This window comes from Ostrinia furnacalis, unplaced genomic scaffold, assembly GCF_004193835.3.
Source record: "Ostrinia furnacalis isolate ACB-3 unplaced genomic scaffold, ASM419383v2 OfSCF4122, whole genome shotgun sequence".
Lineage (NCBI taxonomy): Eukaryota > Metazoa > Arthropoda > Insecta > Lepidoptera > Crambidae > Ostrinia > Ostrinia furnacalis.
The window spans coordinates 612,439-634,769 of record NW_021134361.1 but is presented as its reverse complement, the minus strand read 5'-3'; the positions used below and the strand labels follow the sequence as shown (position 1 = coordinate 634,769).

At 44.5% G+C, this 22,331-nt stretch overlaps 2 protein-coding genes across 2 annotated transcripts in view; one reads left to right on the top strand and one right to left on the bottom strand.

Moving 5' to 3' along the window:
* Window positions 1-7,269, top strand: part of cbc (protein CLP1 homolog) — a 32,378-nt gene extending 25,109 nt beyond the window's left edge. The window contains exons 4-5 of the mRNA XM_028312884.1: window positions 3,040-3,221; window positions 7,078-7,269. Coding sequence (XP_028168685.1) covers window positions 3,040-3,221; window positions 7,078-7,189 — 294 coding nt within the window. The 3' untranslated portion in view covers window positions 7,190-7,269. The remainder of the gene's footprint in view (window positions 1-3,039; window positions 3,222-7,077) is intronic.
* Window positions 7,270-8,528: 1,259 nt separating this feature from the next.
* AlaRS-m (alanine--tRNA ligase, mitochondrial) lies at window positions 8,529-21,873 on the bottom strand. The gene is made up of 14 exons (XM_028312888.1): window positions 21,463-21,873; window positions 20,986-21,159; window positions 20,315-20,460; window positions 19,013-19,168; window positions 18,253-18,397; window positions 16,406-16,539; window positions 15,611-15,914; window positions 14,417-15,222; window positions 13,918-14,070; window positions 12,881-13,007; window positions 12,076-12,287; window positions 11,488-11,692; window positions 9,943-10,062; window positions 8,529-9,563 (listed from the first exon to the last, which is right to left on the bottom strand). Exons 1-14 carry the CDS (start codon window positions 21,655-21,657, stop codon window positions 9,441-9,443), a joined length of 3,000 nt encoding a protein of 999 aa, XP_028168689.1. The 5' UTR covers window positions 21,658-21,873; the 3' UTR covers window positions 8,529-9,440.
* Window positions 21,874-22,331: the final 458 nt, after the last annotated feature.

The following is a 22,331-nucleotide window of genomic DNA, read 5'->3' as shown; positions in this document are numbered from 1 at the left end:
CTTTCCCAAACATTACAATCCGGGCCTTTCAAGGCGAGAGTGAATAGGCACTTAACAGGGCAGATAAATGTACCATCCTAGACTGCATCTCGCTTAACACCAGGTGCGATTGCGGTCAAATACCTACCTTGTTATGCATAAAAAAACATTCGGGTATAAAATATAAGTGCAAGTCAAGCCGGCAAAGCGCAAATTTTTCATGATACAAAAATGCTTGCTGATCCGTCGGGCTATGTCAGCGACTTTAGTTCGTTTACGGATCTCCTCATTTCTGATTCGATCTCGTAAAGAAACACCGAGCATAGCCCTCTCCATCACCCACAAGGTGGACCGACGACCTGATAAAGGTAGCGGGAAGGCGCTGGATGCAGGCCGCTACCAACCGTGCGATGTGGAAGTCATTGGGGGAGGCCTATGTTCAGCAGTGGACGTCCTATGGCTGAAATGATGATGATGATGATGACAAAAATGCTTTTTCAAAAATTATGACTACGGTCATTAAAGATGTTGAGTTTCATAATCATCATCATCATCAATAAGGTGTTTAGTCTCCACTGCATAACCCTCTCGAATTTACCATTGGTAAATCGAGGATTAAACTTCTTCTTCTTCTTTTTTCTTATCCTGTTACACGGGGTTGGCTTTCCTAATCATTCATCATCATAATTTCAGCCATAGGACGTCCACTGCTGAACATAGGCCTCCCCCAATGATTTCCATAATGGCCGGTCGGTAGCGGCCTGCACTCAGCGCTACCTTTATGAGCTCGACCTAACTTTCGCCGCCATTTATTTCTATTTCGAACGTCTTTTTCTTGTTGAGCTTAAGTATCTTACGCCCTTATTCACAAACATTACTATGAGGTCTCATAGTGCGCGTGGACGCACAGGGTCACACACGCACCAATCACAGAGCTCTATTCAACGCTGTGCGTTCGATTTGCTGCTTCACTTAAGCAAGCATTTGTGAATACAGGTGTTAATTTACTGCTCTTTAAAATAAGTCATCCAAGTCTGTACATTCAGTGCCCTCAACCGAAAAGTCGAAACGCTATCGGAGCGTGATCGACACGCGATGGCGACGCGGGCATGCAATAACATCGACTGCACCGCGGATGCCGGCAGCAATTGATTTATTGCAGCTCTGTGCGGGAGTATGGAGAGAGCTTTCGTATTTCTTAAAATTTAATTTATTTGCTTAAAAAAAGGTTGACTTTACTACGGTTGTAGGTTCTACAATGCGTTACCCGATCAGCTGACTGCATTGATAATGTGATCATGCTATTGTTCTATTCAGTATTTTTTAATTTGAAATGTGAAAAAGATGGTCCTACCTATCTCGGATCATGGTTTTACATGGTTGCTTACAAGTAACTAGGTATTTTACAATATATATACCATTTGTGTAGCTGTGAGATATATTCTTAACTACTACTGATTTCGTATTGATATAACGTGCACAGCAGAAAGTATTATGTATACAAATCAATTTATTTTTCCCTAGGACACATTTTGCAAAGTCAAACGTTAAAAAAATGTAACAAATTCACGTATAAGATAAGATCTAAGGCCTTAAATATCAATCAAAAGACGTGCACTGCTAGAAAAATACAAAAGTCCCTATTTACCTACAGTATTCTTTTTTCAATTTTCTTTATTAGGAAAACATACAGATAATAAGCTGGTAAACAGGTAACATATAAAAAATAAGTCTTACACAAGCCTTAGAGTTTTAAAATTGAAAAGACAGATTTACACATTTTTTTTCCACAGTCCCTCTCCACACTTTCCTAACCCCACAAAGCGAGCATTCAAGGAATGCCCGCGACAGTTGCACTTCTTATCTGGTATTGGAGCGTATATTTTTACTGATACAGGTGACCTTACCAGGATTTATGTCGTAGGGCACCTAGTTTATGGGGGTTTATGGCTGGAGAATGCAGAATGAGGAATGGCGTATGATTATGGATTTGTGCTGACCTTTGTGACAGTTTGTTGGATCTATTCAGCTTTGTTGAGGTCTGGGCTGAATTCATTAAGAAATGGAGTACTTTGAACAAGGTTTGATTTCTAGTTTTCTGAATTTTCGAAGTTTTACTACTAGTCGATGTCCTAAGATTTTAAATTCATCAAATTTTAAGAAATATGGTGGATTGGTTTGCGTGTCAATCGGCAACGTAATGATAAAGTGATCGGACGATTCTAAATATTTCAAATAACAATTCCAACCGAAAAAGTTTGAGAAAAAACATTAATGAATCGTTATAAAGTTGAGCATAATATTTGACATGTTATTTTTACGTTACACAACAAAGCCCGTTTTATATGTATGAGACCTTTGATAGGAGACCTCTAATTTATCACTAAACTATTCATTTATATTTATATTAACCGGCAGACAGTGGTGACTGAGTTTGTTGCGGCGCTTCTTCTCAGCACTTGCCAAATGTTGGTCTCGAAGCGCTGGTAGGGTAAAAAGATTATGAGACATGTAGAGGCTCCTTAAGAGCAAAATGACGATTTGTAAGAACTATTTATTAGTCTAAACAAATAAAGAAATTTTGACTTTGACTTTGACTTTGAAAAAAACTTCCCGATAATAATTTTAAATTAATAATTTACCGTTATCTCTATGTCTATATGTTATAACGGTCGTTCGGTAACCGATCTTAGGTTCCGTTTCCTCAGTTTCCTTTTCAAACTAAAATAAGTTTCAATTCCAATGACCTTCGCAGATAAGTTTCAGTTAGATTCGTACGAGGGATTGGCGGATACCAAATCAATTTAATGTGCGTACTTGTTTAAACTTATTACTATTAGTAGCCCGATTAATTAACTATTACGGCGATAGCTATCGGCCGACAAAATTTGTCGGCGATTTAATCGGNCGTATCACTTATTTTATACTTGAAAATGGCACAAATCAAGTCGACCTCGACGTGTATTGCCAACATCATCAAAAAAGAAGAAGAAGAAGTGCCCTAGAAAGGGTCTATGTATTGATTAAATTATTCGAATTTAAATTTGAACTATCGTGCAGGTGGGCGCGCCATCCCTGCCGACATCGTGCATGCCGCTGGGCATGCGTGCCGAGGACGCGCTGACCAAGCTCGTGGGCGTGCCCGCGGGCGCCGCGCTTGCTCACCGCGTGCTCGCAGTATCCTTCGCGGCTGCACCAGATGATGACGTGTTACATACTAACCTGGCTGGCTTCGTGTGCGTGTGAGTATACTTTGTAATTGGTATTGGAACTTGAACTTTATTGCGTCGACATAAGTCGCAAAGGTGCGCTCGCGAGCTTCGCGCATCGCGTGCTGGCCGTGTCCTTCGCGGCTGCACCTGATGATGACGTGCTACAAACTAATCTAGCTGGCTCCGTGTGCGTGTGAGTACACTGGAATATGAACCGTGTTGCGTCGATATAAGTCACCAAGCTCGTGGGCGTGCCCGCGGGAGCTGCGCTTGCTCATCGCGTGCTGGCCGTATCCTTCGCCGCTGCGCCCGATGATGACGTGCTACACACTAATTTAGCTGGCTTCGTGTGCGTGTGAGTACACTGGAATGTGAACCGTATTGCGTCGACATAAGTCACCAAGCTCGTGGGCGTGCCCGCGGGCGCCGCGCTTGCTCACCGCGTGCTGGCCGTATCCTTCGCCGCTGCACCTGATGATGACGTGTTACACACTAACTTAGCTGGCTTCGTGTGCGTGTGAGTATACTTTGTAATTGGTATTGGAACTTGAACTTTATTGCGTCGACATAAGTCGCAAAGGTGCGCTCGCGAGCTTCGCGCATCGCGTGCTGGCCGTATCCTTCGCGGCTGCACCTGATGATGACGTGTTACATACTAACTTAGCCGGCTTCGTGTGCGTGTGAGTACACTGGAATGTGAACCGTATTGCGTCGACATAAGTCACCAAGCTCGTGGGCGTGCCCGCGGGCGCCGCGCTTGCTCACCGCGTGCTCGCCGTGTCCTTCGCGGCTGCGCCTGATGATGACGTGTTACATACTAACTTAGCCGGCTTCGTCTGCGTGTGAGTACACTGGAATATGAACCGTGTTGCGTCGATATAAGTCACCAAGCTCGTGGGCGTGCCCGCGGGAGCCGCGCTTGCTCACCGCGTGCTCGCCGTGTCCTTCGCGGCTGCACCTGATGATGACGTGCTACACACTAACCTGGCTGGCTTCGTGTGTGTGTGAGTACTGAGTATACTAGAGCCTGGTCCGTGAGCACGTAGAATTGTGTCCAATGACACCAAGCTACCCATCCTTATCGCTTGCGCGTAATTATGTTGCTGTCGTGCTCGCACACTCACTGCGGGCGCGCGTCGCACAATCGCGACAGCAATATAATTACGCGCGAGCGATAAGGATGGGTAGCTTGGGGTCATTGAACAAAATTCTACGTGCTCACGAACCAGGCTTTAGCTGCATTGGAGTTTGAACTTTATTGCGTCAACTTAAGTCACAAAGCTGCGTTCGCGCACCGCGTGCTCGCCGTGTCCTTCGCGGCTGCACCTGATGATGACGTGCTACACACTAATCTAGCTGGCTTCGTGTGCGTGTGAGTACACTGGAATGTGAACCGTATTGCGTCGACATAAGTCTAAGTATACTTGCTGCATTGGAGTTTGGACCGTATAGCATCGACATAAGTCATAAAGCCGCGCTCGCGCAACGCGTGCTCGCCGTGTCCTTCGCGGCTGCGCCTGATGATGACGTGTTACACACTAACCTGGCTGGCTTCGTGTGCGTGTGAGTACTGAGTATACTAGCTGCATTGGAGTTTGAACATTATTGCATCGCCATAAGCTACAAATCCGGTGGATATGGCCGCGGGGGCTGCGCTCGCGCCTAATGATGACGTGCTGCACACTAACCTGGCTGGCTTCGTGTGCCTGTGAGTATACTGGAATTTGAACCGTATTGCATCGACATTAGTCACTAAGCTCGTGGGCGTGCCCGCGGGAGCTGCGCTTGCTCACCGCGTGCTGGCCGTGTCCTTCTCGGCTGCACCCGATGACGACGTGCTACATACTAACTTAGCCGGCTTCGTGTGCGTGTGAGTACATTGGAATGTGAACCTTATTGCGTCGATATAAGATAGTGGGCGTGGCCGCCGGCGCTGCGCCCGATGATGACATACCAACCTGGCTGGTTTCGTGTGCGTATGAGTACNTATGTCGACGCAATAAAGTTCAAGTTCCAATACCAACTGGAACTTGAACATTATTGCATGGATATAAGTCACAAAGTTGCGCTCGCGCATCGCGTGCTCGCCGTGTCCTTCGCGGCTGCGCCTGATGATGACGTGTTACACACTAACCTGGCCCGCTTTGTGTGTGTGTGAGTATACCTACTTACTTTGCATTGTAATTTGGACTGTATTGCATCGACATTAGTCACAAAGCTCGTGGGCGTGCCCGCGGGAGCCGCGCTCGCGCACCGCGTGCTCGCCGTGTCCTTCGCGGCTGCGCCTGATGATGACGTGTTACATACTAACTTGGCCGGCTTCGTGTGCGTGTGAGTACTGAGTATACTAGAGCCTGGTCCTAGTGAGCACGTAGAATTTTGTCCAATGACACCAAGCTACCCACCCTTATCGCTCGCGCGTAATTATGTTGCTATCGCGCTCGCACACTCACTGCGGGCGCACGTCGCACAGTCGCGACAGTAATATAAATACGCGCGAGCGATCAGAATGGGTAGCTTGGGGTCATTGGACAAAATTCTACGTGCTCACGGACCAGGCTTTAGCTGCATTGGAGTTTGAACTTTATTGCGTCGACATAAGTCACAAAGCTGCGCTCGCGCATCGCGTGCTAGCTGTGTCCTTCGCGGCTGCGCCTGATGATGACGTATTACATACCAACCTGGCCGGCTTCGTGTGTGTGTGAGTACACTGGAACTTGAACCTTATTGCCTCGACATAGGTCGCAAAGTTGCGCTCGCGCACCGCGTGCTGGCCGTGTCCTTCGCGACTGCACCTGATGACGACGTGCTACATACTAACTTGGCTGGCTTCGTGTGCGTGTGAGTATACTTGACATTGTAATTTGGACCGTATTGCATCGACATAAGTCACCAAGCTCGTGGGCGTGCCCGCGGGAGCTGCGCTTGCTCACCGCGAGCTCGCCGTGTCCTTCGCGGCTGCGCCTGATGACGACGTGCTACATACTAACCTAGCTGGCTTCGTCTGCGTGTGAGTACTGAGTATACTATCTGCATTGAAGTTTGAACCTTATTGCAGCGCCATAAGTCACAAATCTGCGCTCGCGCACCGCGTGCTAGCCGTATCCTTCGCGGCTGCACCTGATGATGACGTGTTACATACTAATCTAGCTGGCTTCGTGTGCGTGTAAGTACTGAGTATACTAGCTGCATTGGAGTTTGAACCTTATTGCATCGCCATAAGCTACAAATCCGGTGGATATGGCCGCGGGGGCTGCGCTCGCGCCTGATGATGACGTATTACATACCAACCTGGCTGGCTTCGTGTGCGTATGAGTACACTGGAATATGAACCGTATTGCGTCGACATAAGTCACGAAGATAGTGGGCGTGGCACTAATCTAGCTGGCTTCGTATGCGTGTGACTATACTCGCTGCATTAGAGTTTGAACCTAATTGCATGGATATAAGTCACAAAGTTGCGCTCGCGCACCGCGTTCTGGCCGTATCCTTCGCGGCTGCACCTGATGACGTGCTCCACACTAACTTGGCTGGCTTCGTGTGCGTGTGAGTACACTCGAATGTGAACATAAGTCACGATTTTCCATGAATTTTTTTTTAAATATTTTTTTGGCATCAGTGTCCTCTCCTGCGATGGGCGATGTTTTACAAAAGCACACCCTGTATATCTTTTTGTTGACCCTCGCCTTCACTACTGCGTGTTTTAATTCCACATCTAGGGTTGTCCGGCTTTTGTTAGGCGTTAGGCAAAAGTCGAGCCACAGAATAATATGAAGCGCACTCGTGTGCTATGACACTAATTGCTGAATGAAGCACAGAGACCGGCTTTTGTGCTTTTGGACCTGGCAACCCTATCCACATCCCTAACAAGACATTTTCTCCACAGCACGGCAGTAGACACGGAGCGGCAGACGCTGACGGTGCTGTCGCCGCAGCCGCGCCCGCTGCCCAACACCATCCTGCTGCTGTCCGACCTGCAGTACATGGACAACCACTAGCCGCCGGCGGCGCGTGACACTCTGTTCACATTGCCACGCGCGACGTTTTAACATGGCTGCCGGTGCCTCGAACATAAAGTTAATATACCTAGCAGAATAGACCAACAGATAACTGAAACTAAAGCCCGGTAACCGAGCACGTAGAATTTTGTCCAATGACCCCAAGCTACCCGCCCTTATCGCTCGCGCGTAATTATGTTGCTGTCGCGCTCGCACACTCGCTGCGGGCGCCCGTCGCACAGTCGCGACAGCAATATAATTACGCGCGAGCGATAGGGATGGGTAACTTGGGGTCTTTGGACGAAATTCTACGTGTTCGGCGACCAGACTAGAGCAGCAACACTGTGTGATAAAAAGAGATGCATGATGTCGTCGCTGTAACGTCAAACAGAACCGTTTTTTTTTAAACTATTTGACAGTTCGGAGGCACTTATTGGCACGCTGAAAATTTGAGCTCTTGAGATATTTTCAGATACTACGTGAGTAAAATCGTGGAGGTTTACGAGAAATAGTGCTTTAAAAAACGAGGTGACTGGGTCAGTGATTGATTTATTGTACAAAACAGTGAAATAATCCTGACACTGACACACAAATGATATCCAGTGTCATCCAAAATATTTTTAATTTGACAGCTCGTAGTTGTTGCTTTATTCCGAAGGAATATTAACTTTATGGCCATGAGCGACTTTTATTACGATGGCGGCCGGTGTCACACGTGAAGTTTAACTAAGATGGCGGTCGGCGCGTGTTTATAAACTCGCGCGCACCGCACATTGTAAACGCTATAAGACTTAAATAAAGGAAATTTTACAGGATAACACTATTGTTATTTATATTTCTTGCTAAAATACATAGTATTTTTTATATTAACTAAGCAGCAAATATAAATCATCATAGAATTGTTTTTCCAGTAATATTTACTTGTAGTTAGCTCATAAGAAATTAATTTGTACCTTGATAGAGGTACCGCATCTCAAAGACACTGTAAATATTTACTAAGATAATGTTATTAGGAATTTGAATAAATGTTTTCTACAAAATACTCATGATTCTTTCATTTCAACGGGTTTTCTATGAAAACAATATTAATATTTTTAGAAGAAAATTTCTCTTGGACCTTATATTACATAGTGAACTACGATAATAAGAAGCCTGAGGGAATATTATACAGAATTATATTTTTACAATAAAAGTCTGAATAAAAATGATCAAATGTATTCTCATTAAATTTTGATAATCGTGTTTACAATAACATATCGGAAGACTGTTTAATAATTCATAACATTTTATGCTCAAAAGCTCAAGACTCAACATTTCGACATTTTAATTCAATAATTACAAAATAATGAAAAATACTGCACTTTCCAGACCGAAAAGTAAGCCGTTTGTTTTTAAAAATGTCCCAAAACATAATACTTCATTGAACAAAACTTACTACGACTAGTTCAAATAAATAAAACAGAATTTCTATATTTTAGGGGTTTTAACATAACTAAAATAAGTTTACTGATATAATAGGTGGTTGCCAATTAAATATTTTACAAGTTCAGTTGCCTTAACTTGCCTCCCCTCTCACGATACGCTTGAGACAGAGTTATAGGTCGCTCAGCGAGAGTTGAGGCGATCAACACAAAGAAATATTTGTTTGTGTTTATGTTTCAGTAGACGCTAGCTGCTCTGTCGTCTTGCGTAATCTTATCCGTTGTCCTAAGTGAACGACAAACGCGGCAATGCGACGATGTCGTTGTATAAAATAGTGACTTATGTATTATTATTATTCTGTTTAATGGCTTGCACACTGGTTTCACCAATGTCGAGTGTTTAACGAGACACGGTGGACAGTGAAATTTGAAAATTGCCCGGTGATAATTTATTTATTCCATTCAGTTTTTTTTTTGTTAGTAACAATGTAGTCTCATGTCAAGACATCTGTCATACGTCACGTGAAATATTGGTCGAATTACGCTTACGTCGCGTTGCGTCTCGTGTCAAGTCGCGTTCTGTCGCTCATCTAAGACAACGGGTGACTGAGAAGCGCTTTCTGTCTCGCTTTAGGAAGAGCGAGGTATCAAATCAAGTGTATTCGTTTCGATACATTAAAATATAACGTCAATGTCAGTACCGCGTCCGCCTCAATTTTCGTTGCGCGACCTATACTTAGTAATAATATTAGTATTTATTTATTTCCACAACGAGGAAGCTCTTTGCCTGTATCTCAGTATGTATCGTCCTGGACGGCATAATCTCTAGTTCAGTTGTGCTGACGTGTTTGGGTGTGGCCTGTGTAACTTGAGGGCCTGAGCTGCGCTTGCGCATATTTGATGGCGACACGCATGGCGTCTTGAACTAGCTGCTCGCAGTTGATTAGGCTCACCTGGGAAGAGTAAAAACCTTTCATTTTGTTGCAAATAATATAAAGCATGTTTAGAGCAACAAAAGCACATCTGCTCATACAGAGGGAAAATTATTACAGTAATTATTTGTGCCCTTGTTGCACCAAATGTGCGGTAGGAAGTAAGGGAAGTTAATTTAGCCCACATAACAGTGTGTTTAGATGAGAAGTCAAGCACTGCAGGATTGCGAATGTAACAGGAAACAAGATTTTAGCTGCTTTGAAATCAATAAGTAGCAGTCCTGCATCAAAAAGTGACATCATAGGTTTTCTTTGTTAAACAATTTATACACCCACGTTTCTACAAGTCATGGTGTTGTCAATTTCTATTACAAATATTTTTGTAGGTTCCAAACCGTACCTTAGTGGCCGTCATCTCGGCGTACGTAAGCGGCGTGGATCCGGGTTTGACGTCCGCGTGGAACACCGGCAGGATGCAGCGCAACCAGCGCTCCGCGTTGAAGGTGTCTGTCACTTTGTCCTGAAAGGCAGGTGTGCACATATCAGTAACAAGTCAGTGTTTCGTAGCGAATGGACGACGAAGGAGGATAGAAAGAAAGAGACAAAAAGTATTTAGTCAGAGGCTAGAAGATTTATCTGATGTCGATAGAGGTAAGGCAGGGGCAACGCAGGAAGTGCACCACGAAGGAAGAAATGAGGAGTTGCTTGCTAGTCAGGAAAGCTAGAAAGAATGTTGGCATTCTGGAAGTATGGAGAATTACACCAAAAGCTGCTGGTTCTAATGGCTACAAGGACTAACCTGTGGCATGAGAGTGATAGGTAGCCATAATGACGCCAACAGCACAACCTAATAGCAACGCTGGCCCAACAGCTGGTATGAAGAGTAGCTGGTTCTAAAGGAGGTTTAAATCTGAATTCCTATGGTGGGAATAGGTCTAACCTGCATATGGCAGGCAGCGACTATAACGCCCCCAGCATAGCCCAATAGCAGTGTGGGCCAACAGCTGGTGTGAAATTGCCAGTCCCTAAAGGCTAGAAGGTTCTGGAAGAGTACTAACCTGTGGCATACGACAGGCGGCTACTATAACTCCTCCAGCACATCCTAACAGCAACGCAGGGAACGAGGCAGGGGTGGCGTGCAACGCCCTTGAGAGTCCTGTCCCCTGCATGAGGTAGGAGCAGCGCAGGAAATGGACGACGAAAAGAGGGTAGAAGGAAAGAAAGAGGTAAGGAATTGCTTGCTAGTGAGGAAAGCTACAAAGTTGGCATTCTAAAAGAAAAGAGGACGACGCTCGAGTTGCTGTTCCTAAAGGTATATCTGGCAGTACTGACCTTTGGCATAAGATAATCGGCTACAATCACGTAGCAGCAACAGTAGATGCTGATCCTAAATGCTAGAAGGTTATCTGGATGCTGGAAATAGCACTAACCTGTGGCATACGACAGGCGGCTACTATAACTCCACCAGCACATCCTAACAGCAACGCAGGGGACGAGGCAGGGGTGGCGTGCAACGCTCGTGACAGCCCTGTCCCCTGCATGAGGTAGGAGCAGCGCAGGAAATGCACCACGAAGGAAGAAATGAGGAGTTGCTTGCTAGTCAGGAAAGCTAGAAAGAATATTGGCACTCTGGAAGTATGGAGAATTACACCAAAAGCTGCTGGTTCTAATGGCTACAAGGACTGACCTGTGGCATGAGAGTGATAGGTAGTCATAATGACGCCAGCGGCGCAACCTAATAATAGCAGCGCTGGCCCAACAGCTGGTATGAAGAGTAGCTGGTTCTAAAGGCTAGGAGGTTTAAATCTGACTTCCTATGGTGGGAATAGGTTTAACCTGCATACGGCAGACAGCGACTATAACGCCCCCAGCATAGCCCAATAGCAGTGTGCTGGTGTGAAATTGCCAGTCCCTAAAGGCTAGAAGTTTCTGGAAGAGTACTGACCTGTGGCATACGACAGGCTGCTACTATAACTCCACCAGCACATCCTAACAGCAACGCAGGGGACGAGGCAGGGGTGGCGTGTAACGCCCTTGAGAGTCCTGTCCCTTGCATGAGGTAGGAGCACCGTAGGAAGTGCACCACAAACTGGCGGCCCTCTGCCTGCGCCGAATCAAACGCCTCGCGGAACTCCGCCTCGGCTACGGCTCTGAAAATAAAAGAATAAATTGGTTTATAGACTTCTATGAACATTCTACAGCACACCAGTTTAAAAGAAAGGAAAAAAAAACACTTCAGCAAACAAATGTAAAGTTTTGAGAGCTTTTTAGATAAATTTCAATAACAATTTTTAATTTTATAGACATGTATAGCATTGTGCAACTCTTCTGTTTCAAAACCCAGACGACCAAAGGAGATAAAGTCCGGTCGCCGAGCACGTAGAATTTCGTTCAATGACCCCAAGCTACCCTCCTTATCGCTCGCGCATAATTATATTGCTGTCGCGACTTTGCGACGGGCGGCCGCAGTGAGTGTGCGAACGAGGCAGTAATATAATTACGCACGGACTTTAGCAAAATCAAGATTACTTACTGTAACGCCATATCATTCGTGTTGACTTCCCTCTTCTGCAAGTTTTCCAACAGCCCCAAACATTGCGCATATTCTCCGTAGGGGGCGCCACCAGTACCGCACAGATCAGACAGTCGTTTCCTAATGTTGGTCATTTCCTCCTTCCGTCTGTCTGGGTCTACCAGTTCTATCACTTCTTCTAACTTCTGTGCGTGGCAGAAGATTTCTCTGGCCTGGAAAAAAACACAGACACAAATAAGAGCTAGTATAAGACAAACTGCCTGTAATTCAATCCTTTGTCGTTGACAAAATGGTGTAATTTGACTTTTCTCAAGAGTCGAGCACCGTTTCGTTTACATACGTCAGTGATCGGTACCGTGCCGATGCGATAGGGCTGACTGCTACGAGAAGGTAAAGTGTTGCCATCTAGCGCACCACACGCGTATTTTTTCTTCTTTCCATAGGTAGCGAATATATTTTTTTACAATGGGTGAAGAATACGTGCGCGTACGTTACTCACTACTCGCTCGTGAATCCCTTGTGGATACTCGGACAGAAGAACAGGCCTGCTTATAGCATTACAATAAAGTTCAATATCCCTTCCCTTACCTCTTTCGCCCGGTCGCCAGTGAGCGCGTGTATTATAGGCGTGTGTCCTCCCGCGCCTTTGACCAGTGTCACGCAGAAGTCTTAACGAACGCCGTGGAGTAATTAGAGCTTTATAACTTTACGTTACAGTTCAATATCGCTCACCTCCTTCGCTTGATCATAGGCAAACTGCTATTTTCAGACGTATATCTTTACAATAAAGTTCAATTTCGCTCACCTCCTTCGCGCGGTCGCCAGTGAGTGCGTGTATTATAGGCGTGTGTCCGCCCGCGCCTTTGACCAGCGTCACGCAGAAGTCTTCAACAAAACCCGTGGAGGGGACGTGGGTGCCGCAACACAACTCTCTGAGGGACAGAAATGACATTAGTTAAGGCATGTTACAAGTCGCTGACATAGCCTGACGTATTAGTATGCTGAAGTGGCAAATTGCCTTTGAATGGACAGGGCACGATACGCAGAACTGACGGCCGATGGGGCAGCAAGGTTCTGGAGTGAAAGTCGTCGACCACCAAGGTGGACCGACTCATAAAGGTAGCAGGAAGGCGCTGGATGCAGGCCGCTACCAACTGAACGATGTGGAAGGCATTTGGGGAGGTCTATGTTCAGCAGTGGACGTCCTGTGGCTGAAATGATGATGATGAAGGACCATGCCTTCACGTTCATGTTTGGACCGTTGGACGAAATAATACCGGAGAAGAGAACAGCATTGGAAATTCGCAAGTTATTTTTGCGGTGCCGGTTATTTCGGCACCGGCCCGACAGCGAAACGGATAGAAACAGCTTTGTCAATACACGCCCTAACGGGTTGCATTTTATTGGATGATTATGGAAATAACTTACTTTGAGAGCAAAGGAGGCGGGGCCACCGCGACCATCCTCAGTCCCACTTCGGGATAAGTTTCCCCCGGGATGGTGACCACGTCACCCTCCCTCGATACCGCAAGGCTGTCCACCACGCGTCTCTACTAGCGTTCGTTCGTTTCAGCCAAATGACGTCCACTGCTGGACAAAGGCCTCCTCCAAGGTTTTCCACAATGCACGGTCCTGCGCTGCCCGCAACCAGGCTCTTCCCGCGACCTTTACCAGATCGTCGGTCCACCTAGTAGGAGGCCTGCCCACGCTACGTCTTCCAGCCCGTGGTCGCCACTCGAGAACTTGTCTGCCCCAACGGCCATCGTCTCTACGAGCTATGTGCCCCGCCCACTGCCACTTGATTTACTAGCGTACATAGTAATAATATAGTAAATAACTTACTTGGACAGCAAAGGAGGCGGGGCAACCGCGACCATCCTCAGCCCCATTTCGGGATAAGTTTCCCCCGGGATAGTGACCACGTCCCCTTCCCTGGATACCGCTAAACTGTCCACCACGCTAGTAGAGACCGGCGTATTGCATTTTATTGTTTCCCTTAAAGTTAAATGGTAGAATTAAAAAAAAAGTGAAAATACATTGCACAGTCAGCGTCAAAAAGTTCGCAATACACCTTTTTACAATGGAATAAGGTTGTGTTGTTAACTTTTTGGTCACTTTGGGTGTTACAAACTATTAGACGCTGACTGTAACATTCGTCATGAAAATAAACTTATTACAATTAACATATTATCTAAATCAAGCTGAAACTGCATGAACATAACTCTGTGGATGGTGAATGGAGTTAAACGTAAGCCACATATATTCAGAACCATTCTGAAGCAGCAAAAATTATTTCCAACTATAAATCAACCTGTGAGTCTCAGGAACAGTATTCACTCACCTAATTAATTCTTGTGCGTCCAAGACCACCTTCTGCGACAATTTTTCGCCGTAGACCGACAGATTTAAAGACAGCCCTTTATCAGTGACCTTAGATCCCGTAGGACACACCACGCTCTTCGGAAGGACCTGTCTGATGGCCGCATTCAACAAATGAACACCAGTATGGTTCCTCATCACATTCACTCTTTTACACTCATCTATTTCTAACACCACTTCACTGTTATAGTTCACATAATTTTTATCACTTCCTTTGTTCACTTTGAAGTAACCCTTATGGAATACGAAGTCCCGAATTTTGAAAACAGTATCTACTTTGAAAGTCACATTATTATTTACTTTTATGGTACCGCTATCAGCCGTTTGCCCTCCCTCCTCGCAGTAGAAATTTGAATCTTCTGCTACTAGATAATAAGGCCTATCTTCGCACGGGTCTAAAAAGTCTATCCACTCACAATCTTCATTTAGTATAGCTACAAGTTTAGTTTTGAGCGATTTGAATTGTATTTTGTTTCCTACAGGTGTATAATCATATTTGTGCTGATCGTTCGTCGATTTGACTCCACTTTTAATTATTTTTTCCACTGCACTGTCGAAGAGAAGTGCCCTGTTAGACGATTGTTCTTTCATAGCGGTTTTGTGTCGTGATTTGTGCTCTGAGAGAAGCTTCCAGAAGCCTTTCTTGTCGATGCCCAAATGATTTAGTGTTGCTATTCTCTCAATCATGTCCTCTTGGAAACCGTAAGTGTCGTACAACTTGAAGACTAGGTCTCCAGGTATTGTGGTTGATTTTTGTTTGGCCATTCCCTAAAAGGAAAGAAGGAATGTGAATATCATAAATTATCACTATAACGGGATTTGGCAATAAATAATTCATCGCGCTCGAACAGACGACGCCGCATCTCTTCAGTCTGCCCGCGACCATGACTCGTGCAACCGAGTCGAAACGTCGGAGGGGTAAATAAATACCTTTTTACCTTTAAAGTATTTTGTTGCCAAATCCCGTTAGTGATAATGTATAGTAAAAATGCAACATTAAATTTTAGAATGTGAATATCGTTTGCCCATTTGTTAAATTGGTACAAAAAGAAAAAGGCCCTTCCTTAATGGTGGGGTATTCCTAAAACTATCCACCATTGAGATGAAACCAATACCTTGCAGTGTGATGTAATAGTCAATACCAAACTATACTAACCTCTTTAAACTCATTATACCCCGTGGCAAAGCTGGCCATCTCCACGTCTCCCAGCTCCTCAACCTCAGGGTACCTCTTAGCCAGATCCTTCCATTTCTTCGCCAGCCCTGCCCTCATCTTAGCATACGCCTGCTCCTCATGCTCTATGATCAATTTGGCTTCTTTGCTCTTTGCTATCAGTTCTGGGTAGGTTTCGCCGAGCGTGTTGGCCACTTCTTGGTAGAGTAAGGATAGTAAGTGAGGGTTTTGGAAGATGTCGGAGGACATTTTGAAGGATTTGCGCATTATTTGCTTGAGGTTTAGACTGGAACAATGAAATTGAGATATTTTAATCAGTCAATTTGAACTTGAAATAGCGGGTACAATATTTAATGGGTTGATAAAGGTTACATTAACTTCAGGAAATAAGAAGACAATAGTCCAACGGTGTCAGTATCGGACTGCCAATCCAATTCGAAAACCGCTAGTTCGATCCGCGTCGATCGCTAATTTATTTGGGTCCTTTGGCTTTCAATTTTAAGCGAAAGTTGAAAATCTTACATAATTTACTTATTCATTTCGTATGCCATTTGAGGCGCATCATAGTTACTGCTCTTTTATCATATTTACTTTGTAGAAAAAGTGTTTTGATTTGATTTTGTAACCTTTAGTGGTAAGTAAATTATCTTGTGTTACGAGTGGATTAGTCTAGCGGCGGCGAGGTTCGAAATTTCGAACCCGCGTTCTTGAGATCTTAAATTGGCTAGCCCACCAAACCAACACCATTGGGCTATTATACGTAGAACATCAAATTACCTAGAAGCCGGGAACACTCCGTCAGCCAGGCACACGCTGATCATCCTGGCATGGTCGGCCAGGCGGCGGTAGGCGGCGTCGAGATCCGCGCCCGCGCCGAACGACCCAGCGTACGGCGCCACGCCTTTGCTGTGCTGGGGAAACAGGACGTATTACCACAGAATAATAATAAGTACTACGTACAGAAGTTTTACTTCGCGAAGGTATTTAAAAAAATGTATGCTCAATGTCATTAACAATATGGTGTAATGTAGCCTGTCTCAAGAGTCGAGCACCATTTTGTTGACAAACGTCAGTGATCGGCACTGCGCCGAAGCTATAGGGCTGACTTCGGTAAAATGATGTGACGTGAGGTGCCAAACTGCGGAAAATGGCGGAGGAAATACATGATTTAGCATGAATTATCATGAATAATGTTAAATACTTATTTACCTCTCAGTGTCTTGAGGCAACTTAAAAAAGTACAATCTGTGTTTTTATTATTATTTAGGCAGTTAAATACTGCACAGTATTTAGTACACCATTTTCTTTATTTTCTTCCATCATACACAAGAATACGCGGTGCGTGAGTCAATGTTCGCTCGTATGTGAGGCCTTGTCGAATAGTATCCTGTAGGTAGGTCATCGTGCGTGTTTTGTTTTCGATGTAAACTCGCGGAGATGAACAGGCCTGGTATTACTGCGATGCTCTGCATCTAGTGTAGCATTAGCACAAAGATAAGAGTGTGAACTTAGTCGCCTGCACGCCATACGAAGCTATTAGAGAAGAATAAGTGGGTTGCAAACTTAGATATAAACTATTCGGTCGGCCTGGCGGCGGTAGGCGGCGTCGAGCCTTTACTGTGCTGGGGAAACAGGACGTATTACTGTGATGTTCTAATATTTAGAGTACAGAGTTCTTTACAATGTGTCGGTCAAAGCGTGAACACAATTTGTTAGACTGTGATCTCCTATTAAACACTATAACGTCAATAAGATACCACCACAGTGCATTTCTATAGTAAGAAATGTGACGCGGCTTACGGCGTAACGCTGTATGCGGCCTACGGCGTTTATAGGAGATCACAGCCTTAGACATGTCGCCCGCACCCCACAAGAAGATTTTATATAACTTCTTAAAGTTCGCCTGTTTTCGGGTTTGCAAACTTAGATTTAAACTAAGTAAGCGGCCAGGCGGCGGCAGGCGGCGTCGAGCGCCGCGCCCGCGCCGAACGACCCGGCGTACGGGGCCACGCCTTTGCTGTGCTGGGGAAACAGGACGTATTACTGCTGTGTTCTGTATCTACAGGGTGTTAGGTAAATGGGTATATGAGCCGACACTAGAAATTTTATAAAATCCGATTTATATGAAAATTAAAATAATTAAAATGAAGATATCAATTTTCTGACTTCACCATACCATTTATATGCCCATGTTAACATGAGCTAGTGTCGGCTCATATACCCATTTACCTAACAGCCTGTATAGTCCGGTCGCCGAGGACTAGAATTAGAATTAGAGGTAGAATTTTGTCCAATGACCCCAAGCTACCCATCCTTATCGCTCGCGCGTAATTATATTGCTGTCGCACTCGCACACTCACTGCTACCGCCCGTCGCACAGTCGCGACAGCAATATAATTACGCGCGAGCGATAAGGATAGGTAGCTTGGGGTCACTAGACGAAATTCTACGTGCTCGGCGACCGGACTTTAGTGTAGAACTAGCACAAAGAGTTTTGTGACAAGAAAGTAGTTTTCAGACTTGCAAATCTTGTTTTTTTATGTCGATATAAAACACTTTCTCTCTCTTGACACCCTAGCGGCGTCACCAGCCGTCCGCTCTGAGCGGCTTGAGCACACACGCACCTGCTGCACGGCGGCGATGAGCGGGCGGAACAGGTCAGTGTCGTAGTTGGAGCGGGCGCCTTGCAGTAGCGCCGCCAGCCGCTCCAATCCCAGCCCTGTGTCCACGTGTTGGCGCCGCAGCGGCGTCACCGAGCCGTTTTCTTCTCTACAAAATCGAAATCTTTATTACTTTGGAATTCCATTTTTGGGCTATGAAACAAAAAATGCTATACAAAAACCGAAAAAAAGTCACGAGGGACTTATGGCGCCGCAGCGGCGTCATCGCCCCAGAGTTACTATGTCTATGGAGTAAGCAGTCACGTAACTTGAACCATAGAGCTGATTTCATTTATCAAAGAGACGCTGCTAAAAACAAGAATTCATTTCAGATTACTTAAACACGTTACACGTCCTACAACTCAGTTAAATGTTTTTAGGCATCAGCCGTTAATGAAATACATTAAATTGAAAATGCTGTGAAAATCCCTATTAGGGTAGTAGAACTGGATTTCCTAGTCAATGAGGGCTATCGTTTTAGCGTTCACCAGTTAGCGCCACTGTAGAGTAAGGTCCTGTCACTTGCTAGTAGCGAAGACAGTGGCGCCAACTTGTGAGCGCTAAAGTGGTAGGAGGACTATCGTATTTGCACTCATCAAGATGGCGCCACTGTAGAGTAAGGTCCTGTCAATCGCCAGGGGTGCAAACTGTTAAGTATAAAAACGATAGCCCTCATTGACATACTTTTTATGAGGTTAGTTAGTTGTATCAAGTACCCAATTACCTGTTGCACTGTATGAAGACCAGGTTCCATATCTCAGTCAACGAGCCGTCCGGGTTGACGTGGTGTATCTCAGTGCAGGGCCCGCACGGCCCGGTAGCGCTCATCTCCCAAAAGTTGTCTTTGGCGTCCAAAGCCTTGAGGCGACTGTCTGGCACGCTGGTAATAAGGAATATAAACTGAGGGTACTTCCAGAAAAACTAGTTCTTATTATTTGACTAAAAACGACATGGCAAAGATAAATAAATAGGATGCACGAGGGACCAATATAATAGCGACGGCATTAGCTCGACCGTGTCAGTATCCTACGATTCGAGATTCGCGGAACGCTATTCCGATTATTATGGCAAACCCCATAACACAAGCAAAAAGTAGTGGCTGAATTTTGTACTCTTTACAATAATATTCTAAAAAATATATCTGAAAAACACATAGGCAGTTTTCAAACTCAAACAAAAATCCACTTTGCATAGTAAACAGTTGTCATGTATTTTGAAAAGCAAAATATTTAAAGATAATAGTTGACAGGTGTTTACTGTCTGCTGGTGAACTCTGGCCTTAGAATCAGTATTGTTTAATCATGAAACAGAGATTGTAGTATTTATGATGAATGATGATGGCTAAAGGTCGGATCGCATTTGCGCGGCGCTATGCGGCACCTGCACTGCGCGTGGAAATATTATCTTATAAGAACTGTGTTGCGAAAACAGCGACACTCATTGCAGCGCCGCCATAATGCGACATAGTCCATACAAAATGACTGAACTGTGGCATATCATAGTCAGTTATAATAAGTGTGATTATTGCAACAAAAATGTAAAGTGTGTGTGTGTGTTGTTGACTTTACACAGTTTACATAAACAGTTTACACTATCTCAGTTTGTTTGTAAGCAAAACACAATCAACTTTAGCTTGTGGAATGGCCTACAAAACATTCGCCTGTATTCACAAACAATGATTGCTTAAGTGAAGCAGCAAATCGAACGCACAGCGTTGAATAGAGCTCTGTGATTGGTTCGTGTGTCACCCTGTGCATCCACGCGCACTGTCAGACCTCATGGTAATGTTTGTGAATATGGGCGATTGACAACTTGTAAGAGAATAAAATGCATTTCAACTGTTTAATTATTATCATCATTTCAGCCATAGGACGTCCACTGCTGAACATTGGCCTCCCCTAATGCTTTCCACGTTGATCGATTGGTAGCAGCCTGCGTCCAGCGCTTCCCTGCTACCTTTACGATGTCAACTGTTTAATATGTTAAAGATTTTCAGATGTTAATAGAAAAATAAATGGTTTCTCACCCAATAGCTCTCCAAATGTCACGGCACTCTCTATCCTCTGGTAGGCCAATGACTACATCTCCAGCAAAGTACGTCACCACAAGGTTTTCTGGTTTCAACCGGTACGGACCAAGCAGTAGGTCCCAGGCCATTTGACATGCTTCTTTCTGCAAATCATTAGAAGAATTACATATTAAGTTTTATCTCACTCAGTTTGCACATTTTGGCAGTTTCTAAAATATTATTATGATCACATGATATTATTGTTGGATTGATAAGCACATAGTCTTTAAAAATATCAATATGAATTATCTTACTTCGGGACTAGTCTTTCCTAAACGAAATGCACTACTTTCTGAAAAATATTTTAAAGAAACACAGCTATACCTCGTAAGTTAGTCAACATGCATTTCTATTTTTGGTAGTTCATGGGGTGGTGTTATGACCACTATTGATATGTTTTACATTTTAGTATACTATACTTGGCTTAGGTTGACTGTAAGGGCTATATTTCACTGGGACACCATGGCGGCGCAACCAGTCGCCGGCTACCAACAAAATGTATACAGCTCTATAAAGAGTTACTCACCTGGTGTCCGTTTGGTTGCGCAAAGCTGCATACATTTTGTTGGTAGCCGGCGACTGGTTGCGCCGCCATGGTGTCCCGGTGAAATATAGCCCTAAAGCTTTACCTTGTAATAGTCCCCAAAGGACCAGTTGCCGAGCATCTCGAAGAAGGTGTGGTGGTGTCCGTCCGTCCCCACCGCGTCCAGGTCGTTGTGCTTGCCGCCCACGCGCACGCACTTTTGCGAGTTCACGGCGCGCGCGCACGGCGGCTCCACTTGCCCGAGGAACACTCCTTTGAACTGGAAACGTTTGAATTGCTCATTGAGATTTGCTCAATTTAAAGTTTTCTAGCTTTTAGTGTCAGTTTTATGCTACTAATATTATCAATGTTGAAGTTTGTGAAAATGGATGTTTGTTACTCTTTTACGCAAAAACTACTATTTCGATAAAATTTTACAGTATTATTGTTTAATACATCAGAATAACCATCTGATAAACTGAATTTTACGCCGGCGAACCCACGGGCAAAATCTAGTATTTTAAATAGATTCTTATTGAAAGCTTTAGTCAGAGGGTAGGGTTACACAGATCACGATATTTACCTGATTCATGCCAGCATTCACAAAGGGAACGGTAGAATCGCACAGTGGCACAACGGGACTCGATTTCACATGTTTGTGACCGTGACCCTCCACGAAATACTCTATGAAGGTGCTTCTAATAAAGTTACTCGAGTTCGTGGACTTCAGACGTATGTTTTGATGGATTGTTCTACCTCGAACCGGTATTCGTAACATTTTGCTAGGTTACAAAGTACACCAACTAGAACTGTAGCAACTTTCGCCTCCTTGCAGGCAACAGCTTATTCATTTGTACTTTCACTCACTGAAACAAGTTATAATGTCCTTCTTAACAACTTTTGCGAAACGTATTTTTTCACCAAAAATATTTTTTTGGCAATTTTCTGCGACCTTTGAGTGACAGCTGTCAAACAATGGATTTTTACATTCGTACAGAAACCCGCTAAGGTCAGAAACTATACTGCCCAAAGAATATATTTACTCTATACTATACTGCCTATTGTAGTTAGTAGTTGTAGTCTTATTAATGCGTACAACGGATCGTACACGTCATGATGACTATACCAATAGTGATGTTATCTAGTATCGATATATCTTATATTTTATTTTAGTATCGATAGTTTTGTGCGACATTATGTAAATTCAAGCAATACTATGAGGTAAGCCATGGATACATTTAATTAGGGCACAAATGAAACAACATATTGCGGAACATGTCACTGAGCATGATTACATGATGTTTCCGAAGACAATGTTTAGCCCGCAGAGCGTCACCCTCACCACCACCATGAAACAAATTAACATGTTCTCTCTAACATGGACTCTCGACCCCGAGTCACAGAAAATAAACAAAAAAATAAATGTTTTGCAAAACATGGGTACACAATTAC

Bases quoted from the DNA above. Each gene is read 5' to 3' on its own strand.
- AlaRS-m (XM_028312888.1), bottom strand. From the start codon at position 21,657: ATGTTACGAATACCGGTTCGAGGTAGAACAATCCATCAAAACATACGT. The intron at 21,160-21,462 runs GTAAATATCGTG...AAACGTTTCCAG, and splicing joins TGAATGCTGGCATGAATCAG to TTCAAAGGAGTGTTCCTCGG. The intron at 18,398-19,012 runs GTAATTGGGTAC...TCGATTTTGTAG, and splicing joins GTCTTCATACAGTGCAACAG to AGAAGAAAACGGCTCGGTGA.